Below are 13804 nucleotides of genomic sequence, written 5' to 3'. Positions count from 1 at the left end.
AGCTCCAATGCATATTTAAGTTTGCTGATGACACCACTTTTTTGTTGGCTGAACCAAAGATGGTGACAAATTGGCCTATAGGTGAGAGACTGAAAATCTGGTTAAACGGTTCCACAGCAACAACCTCTTACTCAATGTCAGCAAAATGAAAAAGCTGATTATTGACTACAGGATGAAGAAAGCAGAGGTCAATGAGCCAGTCCACAATAGGGCATCAATGATGGACAGGGCCCATAACTTTAAATCCTTCAGGGTTCTCATATCAGAGGATCTGTTCTGGTCAATCACATAAGTACCATTTCAAAAAGGGCACAGCAGCACCTCTATCTTCTCAGAAGTTTGCACAGATTTGGCACATCAACTAAAACTTCGGCATCCTTCTATATATGCACAGTGGAGAGTATCTTGACTGATTTCATCGTGGCCTGGTATGGAAACACCAATGCCTAAGAATGGAAAAAGTTTACAAAACGTGGTGGATACAGCCCAGTCTATCCCAGGAAATGCGCTCCCCAACTTTGAGCACATCTAAAAGGAACACTGCCACAAGAAGGCAGCATCCATCATCAAGGATCCCCACCATTCAGAAATTTACACCTTTGATTGCATCCAGTGAAACCACTGTGTCCAATCATGCCACTATCTTACAAGAAGAACCACAAGGTTCAGAAGCAGTTATCACCTTCAACCATCAGGCTCCTGAACTAATGTGGATAACTTCACACTGAACTGATTCCACAACCTATGGAGTCACTTTCAAGGACTCTACAACTCATGTTGTCAGTGTTACTTACTTATTTTATTTGTACAGATAATCTTCTTTAGCATGTGCAAACAAGCTGGATGAACTCAGCAGGTCGGGCAGCATCAGTTGAAACGAACAGTCAACGTTTCGGGCCGAGACGTTGACAGCTCGGTTCAACGGATGCTGCCCGACCTGCTGAGTCCATCCAGCTTGTTTGTACATGTTGATTTGACCACAGCATCTGCAGTGTACTTTGTGTTTAATTCTCTAGCATGCTGGTTGTTTGTCAGTCTTTGTGCATAGTTTTCATAGATTCTATTGTACTTCAATGTTCTACTTTGAATGCCAGGTTAATACATAGTGACATATAAATACTTTGATAATAAGTTTACTTTGAACTTTGAAAAACCTGTCCTGCCACCTTTTAATACAGACTCATTACAACAGTGTTTTGAGGTAGTACTAGGTAACACAGTAACAGAATACAGAATAAAGTGTTTTACAGAGAAAGTGCACTGCAGATAGATAATAAGTCATTTTAAGTCATCTTGAGCATTAGTAAATGAGAAATTATATGATTAACAAAAATTGAAAGCACATATACTGAATTGTGAACAATTTTACCTTCTTTTTGTTAGAATCCTGTTTTGGACTGACTGGGATTCCAGCTTTCCACGAATTGAGGCGGCTTCCATGAGTGGAGCAGGGAGGAAAGCCATTTACGAAGCCTTGGGGACTGGCGGATGGCTTAATGGATTGACAGTGGATTATCTTGAGAACAGAATCATCTGGATTGATGCTATGTATGATTTTGATGTTTAAAATATTTTGAACTTAATTCTGAAATATACAGCCATGGAGTTATAGATTTGGGCAGCACAAAACAGGCCCCTTATCCAAACTCGTCTATGCTAACCAAAGATCTGACCTGAGCTTGTCCCTTTACCTGTGTTAGGCACATATCTCTGTAAAGCCTTCCTATTCATGTTTAAATGCTTTTTAAGATTTGCAATATACTTGCCTCTACTAGCTCCTTTACTAACTCATTCCAAATACCCACCACCTTCTGGGTGAAAAAAACTTGCCCCTCAGGTCCCTTTTAAATCTTTCCCCTCTTACCTCAAACTTTAAACCTATGCTCTCTAGTTTTGACTCCTGAGGGAAGAAATGTCTGTGCCCATCCATCTTACTGAGGTCCATCAAAATATTATAAACATCTAAAGATTCACTTGTCTCTCCTTACAACTCAGGCTCTCCAGTGCTGACAACATCCTCACCCTCTCCCCCTAAATCACTTCTTCAGCAGAATTGTACATAATCCTTCAAATGCAGTGTCACCAAGGTCTTATACATTGTAACATGACATTCCAACTCCGGTAATCAATGTCCTGACTGATGAAGTGTCTTGTGACTTCTTTACCGCCCTGTCTCCATCTGCTATTCCTTTGATCACATTCCCAACTGATCTGGATCCTGATGCAATCTTAGATAACATTCTTTGCTGTCCACTTACTACCAATTTTGGTGTCATTTGCAAATGTATTTATCATGCCAACTGCATGAATTAATATGACAAACAACAGGGGATCCAGCACCGATCTGTGTGGCATATCACAAAGCACAGCACTCCAATCTGAAAAGCTCCCCTCCATGACCACCTTCACATTCAATATATAGATGCAATTAATATTCTTTCTTCTTTAAATGTTGTACATCCCAACAATTGTTTTGACTTCTTTTGAAGAACATTTTTAAACTTCCATTAAATACAGGAGCCTAGTTTTTCTTGTTGATCTGCATCAAGAAATGGTTTGAACATGTTTAATTGCAAAATAAGTGGAAATTAACCACACAATTTAAGTTTCATTCTTTGTCTTTTCATATACTCCAAAAAACACTTTTTGCAAAAGGTGTTCCCCACTGAAATAATTACATGCACAAAATACCTTATGATATTGAAGCTCTGAAGAATAGATCAGGGATTCATAATGCCGCCTAAAAGATCTGAATTCTGGGTGGTTCCACTAAAGGGCAGGCACCTTGGTTGAAATAGTGGATTCCCCGTATTCTGGTGAATGCTTCTTTCCAATGATAAGGGAATTCTTCAGTCTCATAATCCTGTAATTTTCTATGACTCTCCAAAAAGCTCTCCCTACTCTAACCTTCCAGAACTTAATCATAGCAGCCCAGCACACATTCTCAGCTGTAAGTAGCTCCACACTCACGTTATTCATGTGTTCCAACTCCTCACTGGCTCTTTGTGCTTCAGCATACAGATTTTGCAATTTGCAGACATATTTCCAAATCTCATGGGCTTGCTCCACTCCGTTTCTGAGATTTGATCCTGCAATAAATTGGCTTATGTAAGTCACCAACCTGAAGAGGGGCAAGGGTATTGGGAAAAATAAAAATCACATATTTTGGCAAGCCAGTGGTCTGGAAATTATTTTCAAATGCTATTTGTTCATTCATGTCTCATTGTCCTGTTCTAGGTCTGATGCTATTTATTCAGCCTTATACGATGGAAGTGAATTAATAGAAGTCTTGCGTGATCATGAATACCTTTCTCATCCTTTTGCTATAACATTGTACGGAGGTGATGTTTACTGGACTGATTGGAAGACTAACACCCTACTGAAAGCTAACAAATGGACTGGCCAAAATGTCACCGTGGTACAGAGAACCAGTGCTCGGCCCTATGATCTTCAGATTTACCATCAGACCAGGCAACCACCAGGTAGATGGATTGCTTAACTTATATAAGTGGTGACCAAAAAGCAAAGTAACTTTTTGAAATAAATCAACAGCATTTATAATTGCTCTTGTAGCTATTTGATAGCAAGATGTAGTTAAATTTGATTCACCTAAACTGCAAGGCAATATATTATGAAAACATTAAATAGCCTCAGCTCCTCTTTAATATCAGGGCATCTTATCAATAACATTGATTTTGTCTCTGACAAATCCTATTGTAACTGAATTAATGCAACTGTTTTATTACTTCAGGTCCCAAAGTAATTGCAAATTAACAAAAGCTGGAAGTAAAAGGGGCAAAAATAGAAATCATGGCAGGCTGAGTGGTTCTTTGGTATTCTTCCAAGTGAAAATAAACTTCTAGAGTCATTAACAGAGAAATGACATTAAAAATAAGTTACCCACAAAGTCTTTAAGCAACAGTGTGGACTGACTGCACAGTTAATAGTCAGCCTGGTTGATATTAACGTAATCATGATGTAGAAAAAGACAGCTGCCATATCAACAACACAGCACAGAACATAACACTTTTGATTCTGGTATTCAAGGTCCATGAACATATGCCTGATTGGAAGTATTTAGCCTGTAGTTAATACAAGTCTGTTTAAATTGGAAGTGTTAAAATTTCAAACCAAGTGATACCAAAATGTTGAGTCTTTAATAGTTTAGCTCTCGATTTAGCTGGCTATATTTACAAATAAATAGCAGGAGAACTGGTTCAATTTTCAAAACAAGATTTTTTTTCAACTTTTTAGCCTAAGATCAGCCTCAAAACTGTCTCTGTGATTAATTGTATGAGTCAATGTTGTCTATTTCCCCTTGATTTTATCTGGGGTAAAGAAGGCTAATACCAGGGGGTAACATTTTAAAGTGATTGGAGGAAAGTATAGGGGAGATGTTAGAGGTAAGTTATTTAAACAGAGAAGGATGTTGGTGGAGCCAGATACATTAGGACATTTAAGAAACCCTTAGCTTAGGCACATGGATGATAAAAAGTACAATGGAGGGCTATGTCAGAAGAAGGAGCTAGACTTGTTGTAAAAAGTCAGCACAACATCATGGGCCAAATTCCTCTACTGTGCTGTAGTGTTCTAAGTTCAATATTATGAAAACATCACAGAAATAACCATTTAAACTTTACATAGAAATAAAGCTAAGGCTTCCCTTCTCCAATGCAAAAACAGAACTGCTTTAATAATAGTCTACAAACTTGTATTTCAAATTGTACTTAGTTTTTGTCTTGATACTTAATTAGAATAGTATCATTATTTATGAAGCTGTTTCTTTTAGAATTTTGCAGCATTACAACTGCCCACAACTGCATTGTTCCATACAGACTTTCTTACAAGATAGCACTAAAATTCTGCAACAAAATTTTCCCTTGATTATTTGTGCCCAACGTGCAACCTGATAATCGCTGCACATCAATGTTTGCTCACACTTCAGTTTGTGATTGAAAATTATTTGTACAAAATCGATAGTTTTTATTCACTATATTTCACGGTTCTTGCCTTTTAAAGATACACTGAAATACCCATAGAGGTAAATAATGAAGCACAGATAAATATCATCAAGTGTATCTGCTGCTTTTGTTCTGCAGCTTCTATGCCAAGTAGATGTTTGCATTTAGCCTAAAATATTTTGCATTGAGCCAAAATAGTTAATTTTCTTCAACAGCACTACTTCTGCAGATTATAATTACACAGTTGACAGAGCTTTTACTGATACTAAGAAAGGGGCTGTTAATTAAATCTTAAACACACAAGATTCTGCAGATGCTGGAAATCTTGAGCAGTACTGTTGTAATTTTATGTATGCATTACTTAGCTGCCATGAGAAAAACAAATTTCATGACATAAGTGAGCAATGATATGGCTCGCTATTGTGGATGAAGAATGTGAAGGGAGCAGGAAGAGAGGGATCATAGTTGGGAAATGAGGAAGGGAGAGGGGAGGGAGTGGGAAACACCAGAGAGACATCTGCAATCATCAATAAACCAATAGTTTGGAATCAAATGACCTTGCCTGGTGACTCAGGGTCAGGTCTGTCTGCAGCCGTGCTAAACCGCCCAATACATTCTGTATTGAGTTGGAGTTTATAGCTAAGCAGGGAGAAGTGTTGTGTATTTAATATTTCAGTGATATTTGAGTAATATTCCAAATACATTATTTGATTAAGCATTATTTGCTGTTTACGTAATTCATTCCTGATTATATGAAAAGTATGTGAATGGCAAACGTCATGATGTCACCACATCATATGTGTGTGCCATGCTAAAAGTAAAAATCAAGAGCAGGCTTTTATATCATCTCTCGTGTTTTTCTTTCAATTAGATCTATGTTTTGGAGTTACAAAACGTAATAATGGAGCAATTTATGAATTAAAATTGTCTGCGCTCATAAAGGTTGGGCATATTTTAATTGCACAAGATGCAAATAATAATTGTATAAACAAAGTCAACCTCAAAGACATTAGAGCATGGGACAACATGTGAGAATGTGGGCTCCTTGAATTACTGAGGCTGCAATGCTTGCTTTGAAAGGACTGGAGAAGGGTTGTCCTGCTCACGTAATATGCAAGAAGTTTCAGCAGACTCACGGAGGACAGGAGAAGATAGTAATAGCATATCTTCCAAATGTGCTTGAGCTGTACGTGCAGTGGTTGAGAATCAGTGCTGAGGTTTTGATTCAGGAGGCTTCACTGAGAAGCTGAACAAATCAGTTCCAGTGATGTTTTCTTTAGAATTATTATTCCTATGATAGGGGCTGGAATGCAGGGCAGTACAATGCTCCTACAGAATGAAGGAGGTCAGGGAGACTGCATGTCCACCTGTAGGAAGTTCTTTGTTGACCATATGAATGAACTGGAGCCGGAGATGAATGTACTTCAGGTGGTAAGGGACGCTGAGAGCATGATAGACAAGAGTTTTAGTGAGGTGGTACAGGTTGCAGATGGTCGGGTGACCACTAGGAGTGAGGGAGAGGCAGACAGTGCAGGGTTACCCTTGTGGCCATTCCTCTCAGGAACAAATACAGTATTCACCTTTGAGTTTGCTGTAGGTGTGACTTTTTAGGCCACAACAGCAAGGTCAGTGGCACTGTGGTCAGCTGTAAGGCTCAGCAGGGAAGGGTAAAGTCAGACAGAGTGATATTGATAGAAAACTCGATACTTAGAGAATAGACAGGAGATTCAGTGGCCATAAAAGAGACACTAGAGTTGCTTTCTAGTTACCAAGATCAAGGATGTCTCAAATGGCTGCAGATCATTCTCAAAGGGGAGAGTGTCAAGTGACTTAACAGTGTTGACGTGCAAAGGAATCTTTGGGTTCCATTCATCACTCCCCTGGCTGCAGAGGTTGATAGAGAAGTAATAATGGCCCAAGACATGCTTGCCTTCTTTAGTCAAGAAACCAGGTTCAAGAGTTGGAAATGTATGTTGCAACTATATAAATTTCTAGTTAGGCTGAATCTGCATTATTGCATTTAGTTCTGGTCACCCCATAAAAGGAAGGGTGTCAAGCATTTGGAAGGGGTGCAGAAGAGATTTACCAGGATGCTGTCTTGATTAAAGGGTATGAACTATCAGGGAGTTTAGTTAAACTTGAGTAATTTTCCCTGGTGCGGTGGAGACTGACATCTGATAGAGGTTTATAACATTATGAGAGGTATGGACAAAGTGGACTATCAGTAACTTGACCCCAGGGTCAAAATATCTAATATTAGAGGTCATGCATTCAAGGTGAGAAGGGGTGGGTCCAAGGCAGATGTGCAGGGCAAACTTTTTATGCAGAGCGTGAAGGGTGCTGCAATGTGCTGCTGGAGTGGTGGTGAAGCCAAATGCCACAGAGGAGTTCAACAGGCTCTTAGGTAGGTACAAGAATGCACAGGACGCATGACATTCATTGAATACATTTTTGCATGAATGAATAGAGTCTGGAATTGATATTAAGGTCATTCTTTGATTTGTAGTGTGTTTTTTTTCCCAATTACAGAAAGTATAGTGAACCTAACTAGAAAGAAAGGCTATAAGGATGTTGGACTATCTAGTGAACCAGGTAGTTGCCCTACTGGCACTGAGGGAGACAAGTTCCTTCCAACTGTGGTGTGTCTCCAATTTGAAATGTAGCACCTGCAAAGCAATATGTGTGTGGAGTATATTGTGTAGTGCTCCATGGGGAGCCTGTAACCCTTGAAAAATTACATGTCATACTGTCTACTGTTCTCTGACAAGAGAGAACAAATTACACTCAGTTCCCTTGGAATAAAGCAATTCAGCAGTCTCTTTTATGCTATCGCGACAGCATTCTGTCAGTTATCTCAAATGACTCCAACTCCAGCCTGGAAGGAAGTAAATGCTTAAAAGTTCATGATCATAGTTATCATAACAGTCAACGTGCCTCGGAGTCATGTAGCATAGGTACAAGCTTCTTGGCCGAATCTATCCTCACTTTACTCCACTCCAAGAATAATAAACCCAGTCTGTCCCATTTCCCCTCATAACCAAGACACTCTGCCCCAGACAATATCCCAGATAGTTTCCTTTTTAGCCCTGCCCAGAGAAATCACGTCCTTTCTCTATTATAGTAACTAAACTAGCATATAATATTCAAGATGAGATGTTACCAATGTTTTACAAAGTTCTTCTGGCCCTGATGATGCTGGAAATGTTTTGGAGCAGGTGGCATATTACTTTGAGGATGTCCATTTCAGTTTTCAATCACTGGTTGCACCATGGTCTGGGTTGGAGAATCATGGCCTGAAAATCCCAGAGAAATATCGTTTCTTCAGCTGAGGGCCTTCTTCCGCACCACCTCTATGTCCTCTCACTCATACTAAACACTCAGAGCAAAAAACTTTTATGCACTCAAATGTATGAGCAACTGAGTCCAAAGAATTGAAAGTTATCACAATCCTCTTCTATAACTCCAATGTCACCTCTGCAAGATGTGAGAAATTTAATGGAACTTATAAACTGCAACCTCTTTGTGCACTGTTGGCATTTGTGTGTCTTTATTCCTCATCCTAATTGTCCTTACAAAGGTGCCAATGAACTTCCTTCGTAAATTGCTACAACCCTTCTGGAGAAAATGCTTACATGGTGCTGTTGAGTGGGAAGTTCCATTGTTAGACCCAGTGACAATAAAGGATCCATTTCCTGTTTATGATGGTGTGTAACTTGGAAGGGAACCAGCAGTCAATCGTGTTACTATACATATGCAGTCCTAATCTTTCTTGTTAGCAGAATCAATAGATTTTAAATGAACATAGAACAAAAGGACATGGAACAGTACAGCACATGAACAGGCCCTTCAGCCCACAATGTTGTGCCGAACTTATTGAACTAGTAATTAAAAGCCTACTAAACTAGTCCATTCTGCCCACTCAAGTCCATATCCCACCATTCTCTGCATATTCTTGTGGCTATCTAAAAGCATCTTAAATGTATCTATTCTGTTTGCCTCCATTGTCACCAGCAGAAGCACATTCCAGGTACTCATCACTCTCTGTATAAAAAAAACTGCCCCACATGCCCCCTTTAATTTAACCATTCTCAACATTAATGCATGGGGAGGAAAGATAGTGGCTACCTACTCCATCTCATTCTGATTTATTTACCACATTATGGAAATATACAGTGAAATGTGTCAATTGTGTTAACCAACACACCTAAAAGTGGGCTGGCAGCAATCAGCGGGTGTCGCCTCTCATTCCAGCACTAACATAGCATGTCCACAGTACTTGGCAGAACACCACAAAACAAAATATACCAGGCGACAGAGCAACAATAACCATCCATCGACCTACGCACATACACAGTCTTCTAACTTCACGAGAGGCTACCTCCTTCAGTGTTCAGGCTCCAGTAGACTCATGGATTCACACATAAGCATCTATACCCTTCATAATCTTATAAATCTTCCAGGAAAGTGGTTATTCAATGGAACATTAAGTTCCAGCTGAAAGACATGACATCAGATCATTACTGTATTCGATGAGTGCTTGAAACCAATAATGGCTTCGGGTCAAGAGCTGGGAAGGAGGATTTACCTTTTGTCTATTTTTTTGGCTTACGCGGAAATAATAGATGGTATGGTCTCCTTCTTTGCCAAAAAATTATCTGATTCTCTAATTCTGATGTAACTAATGTGATGATCTATCTATTCTGCATTCTTGAGAGGGACTGTAACTGTTTTTTATGCTAATTCTCTTGCCAATATGACATTAAACATGACTTGCACCATAAAATGTGTCTGCACACACATCAGGTTTAACCTTGGAACCATAAAACCGTATGTAGCTTTAAAATAGATTTCGAGGCTCATCACCCTGACACACTGAGGAATTTCTAATGCATTTGAGAATCAATGAATTAGTTTTGAAATTATTGTCACTGTTAGTTAAATATATTTGGCAATCAAGTTTATATTATGCAAATTGCCACAGAATTTGACAATCAGTTTCTGTGTGGTGTTAATTGATAATTCTTTTTTTGGTTGTTGGGATCGTTGGGGAAATCTCACTTCTTGACCTTGTTCTTCTCTAAACAATGCCACAAGATATTTTAGATTCAAGTGAAATGACAGATGGTTGCAGAGTATAAAGGATTGAACAGAAATGTCAGATTAGCTTCAGTGCCAAGAGTACCAACAGAGCATAACTAATACTGTAAACAGTATCATATGTCCAGTATATTAAATAAATATAAATAAAGGTCAGATAAGCATTATATTTCATAACTGTATCATTACTGGAAATGTGAGTTGTTTGAGATGATCTTTAGCTTTATGAGGAAGCAAGAAATATCATTTGTCAGTTCAGTGTAAGAAGCTCAAGCTAATAGTACTCTATATTAAAGCAAATATTCATTGCAAAGTCTGTAGAAGTTCAATGCAACTCAGGCAGTCACTAAATGTGACCTTACCGGTATCACCTATATCCCATGAATAAACCACAAACCAAGCCTACAAGTTCTTCTATGATGAGATACACATCTTGCTGTGCAATGCTAAATGGCATAGCGGAAGGATAAAATATAGAACGTAGAACATAGACCAGTACAGCATAGGAACAGGCCATTTGGCCCACAATGTTTTATCAAACCAGCTAAAAAGTAAATCAAACAATCCCCACGCTAATCCCTCCTACTTACAAAATGATCATATCCCTCTATCTTCCTCATATTTATGTGCCTATCTAAACATCCCCTAAAAGCCTCTAATATCTTTGCTACCATCAAACCAGGCCATGCACTCCAAGCATCCACCGTTTTCTGAGTAAAAAACATACCCCTCACATCCTCTTTGAATCTAACCCCCCCCCCCCCCCACCTTCAATGCATGCACTCTGGCATTAGACGTTTCTACCCTTGGGAAAAGATACTCCCTGTCTACTCACTCTGTCTATGTCTCTCATATTCTTATAGATTTCTATCAGATCTTCCCTCTGCCTTCACCGCCCCAGAGAAAGGAACACAAATTTGTCCAGTCTCTCATAATGTTCAAAGGAGACTGAGAATATTGTAAAATATGTAATATTCATCAACAATAATGTGATGTTATTAAAATATCCCAAGGCATTTCATGAGCCTGTTATCAAACTGAATATAGTCCTGAGCACACTTGGAGATATTGTTGCAGACGACCACAGTGTAGTCAAATATTAAAGAGTATCTTAAAAGGGAGAGGAGGGTGGTTTAGAAAAGGATGTCTGAAATTTATGTAACTGAGAGTATAATCATCAAAAGAGAAACAAATACAATCATGGATAGTCTTGATGCTGAAGGATGTGCCATCAACTTTGAAATTCCACAATGATAACTTTGGCCCTTCCTGTTCACTTCTGCAAACTATACCAAGTTTCCAAATGTCTAAGTTAAGGGCACAGGAGTAGGTAGAATTTGTTATATAGGTTTCTCTGGCCATTGCTAGCGGTATAGTAATGGAACTGGTTGAAGTCAGTTTCATCCAAGTATCTGATGGATGTATAGACCTGAGCAGGATATTGTGGCCAACTGTGTCAAGGGCAGAAAATGTATTGTGAAGAATGAAAAAAAGTAACTTACCAGCATGCATGGATGCAGGATATCAGTTCTTACTTTGGTGAAAACCAGCTTACTAAATTTAAAATATTTTAAAATCATTTTTATCAACAAATTTGCTAAGCATATTCATATAGCTACAAAGCTTCCAATGATCCACACTATTCAGATCTTCAGCCAGCACTTGTGGGATTGAGCAGGTTCTGTAGGTTGTATTTCAATTGTACAATTCCTGATAGTTAATCAAACATCTATAAGTAACTTTATGAAGCAGTTTTGAGATATTCTATTTAATGCTAATATGTAGATGCACATACACTGTGAAGACCTGTCATCACTGATTACACCTTGACAATGTCCCATTAATCTTCTTAATATCCTGATTAGTCTCCAAAGCTATCAAGCTGGAACTAGTCACTATTGACATCAAAAACAGGCCTAATTGCACCTATAATAATGCAATATCGATTACGACTCTGCTACTGAATTTCTGCTTTTGTAAACAAAGGCATGTTCCAGCTTGTTCCATAAAGAATTTAAGACATCCAATGAGTGAAATTCAAATGCTAGTGGGTGAGTAGCTTATCTTGGAGGAACTAGGGAACTAGGTGATTTCCCTGTCTCCTACTGCAGTTCACATCCACTGTAGCTATGAGCATGAAAAGGGTGGTGATGTTAGATTACTGTAAGTATCTCTCTGTAACAAACTGAGAAGTAATTATAATTCTAAAATAAAAGGCATTAAAATTAGTGGCGTTGTGGATAGTGAAGAAGGTTAGAACAGGAATAGAACTATCTTCCCTCGATTTTGTGCCAAACCGAATTGTTACAAGGGGGTGTTGGGAGCGGACCAAATGTAAGAAACAGACACTGAGATAGTATAAACGGAACTGTGTTTATTGAGAATTACTAGGAAGGCCAGGAATGAAGACAAAATGTCAACATAGACGTAAATGTTGGATAACAAACCAGTAAAACCTGGACTTGACTTGGACTCGGACTTAACTTGGACTCGGGACTTGGATCTCGATTCAGACTCGGGACTTGATTTGACTTGACTTGGAACTCGGACTTGACTTGACTTGACTTGGGGATCAGACTTGACTTGACTTGAATTGGATCTTGGACTTGACTTGACTTGACTTGACTTGACTTGGGGCTCAGACTTGACTTGACTTGGGGCTCAGACTTGACTTGACTTGAATTGGATCTTGGACTTGATTTGACTTGGAACTCGGACTTGACGACTTGACATGATTTGGGGCTCAGACTTGACTTGACTTGATTTGGAACTCGGACTTGACTGGATTGGAACACAGAGCCTGGACTCGGACTTGACTGGACTTGAACACAGACTTGGATATTGAGGAGACAGAATACTCAACTCAGAGCAACGGCAAATGGCCGGACTCACTCAGCCCGGGGGACTTGGACAAAGAGGGGTTAGAATACCCAACTCAGAGCAGCGGTGAATGGCCAGACCCACTCAGCTGGAAAGGACTTGGACAACAAGGAGACAAAACCACATGATGACAGTCCATTTGTATCTTTGCCTAGAGTGGCAGCAAACAACCAGCAAGTCTCAGCTGGCCATGAAAACAACAGAATTCATACCTTACTCAGAGCAGCGGTAAACAGCCAGCAACTCAGCTGGACACGAAAACTTCGAAATTCACTAAGCAACCACAGGCACCGAAGCAACTTAGAGTCCATGATTCTCAGTGGCTCCAATGATGGTCCAGACTTCTTGGCAGCCCAGAGCCTGAATCTGCTGGCCTGGCTTCCGGTGACAAGCTTCTGGTAACTCGCTTCTGATGACTGGTTTCTGGTGACGAACTTCCTGGTGTGGGTTTCTAATGACAGTCCAGCAAAGGAATAGCTGAACTCCGGAGCTATTTATGTTGCAGGCTCGAAATGAGGATCAGGTGCCTCAATCAAGGCACCCATCAGAACACAGGGGAAAACAAATAACCAGAATATGAAGTCCACGGACCGGACCATGAACTGGAATGCGGAGTCCATGGACTGGACAGTGACACAAATAAATTAGTAATCAAATGGCCAGGTAAACTAATCACTTCTGACTACACAATGTCCATATCCTTCCATGTTTCTCACATTCATGTGCCTGGCTAAACATCTCTTACAAGTCTGAAATGTATCTGCATCTACTACCACCCCAGGCAGTGCATTCCAGACATCCACCACTCTCTGTGTAAAAAAACTTGCCCCTCACATCTCTTTTAAAATTACACCCTCTCACCCTCA

General features: G+C 39.5%; 1 protein-coding gene across 1 annotated transcript in view; it reads left to right on the top strand.

Moving 5' to 3' along the window:
- LOC140714547 (low-density lipoprotein receptor-related protein 1-like) overlaps window positions 1-13804 on the top strand; it is a 1940354-nt gene that overhangs the window by 1290928 nt on the left and 635622 nt on the right. Inside the window, exons 26-27 of the mRNA XM_073025830.1 lie at window positions 1384-1548; window positions 3238-3482. Coding sequence (XP_072881931.1) covers window positions 1384-1548; window positions 3238-3482 — 410 coding nt within the window. The remainder of the gene's footprint in view (window positions 1-1383; window positions 1549-3237; window positions 3483-13804) is intronic.

The sequence above is a fragment of the Hemitrygon akajei genome, chromosome 2, assembly GCF_048418815.1.
Source record: "Hemitrygon akajei chromosome 2, sHemAka1.3, whole genome shotgun sequence".
Lineage (NCBI taxonomy): Eukaryota > Metazoa > Chordata > Chondrichthyes > Myliobatiformes > Dasyatidae > Hemitrygon > Hemitrygon akajei.
This window is presented reverse-complemented; position numbering and strand designations above follow the sequence as displayed.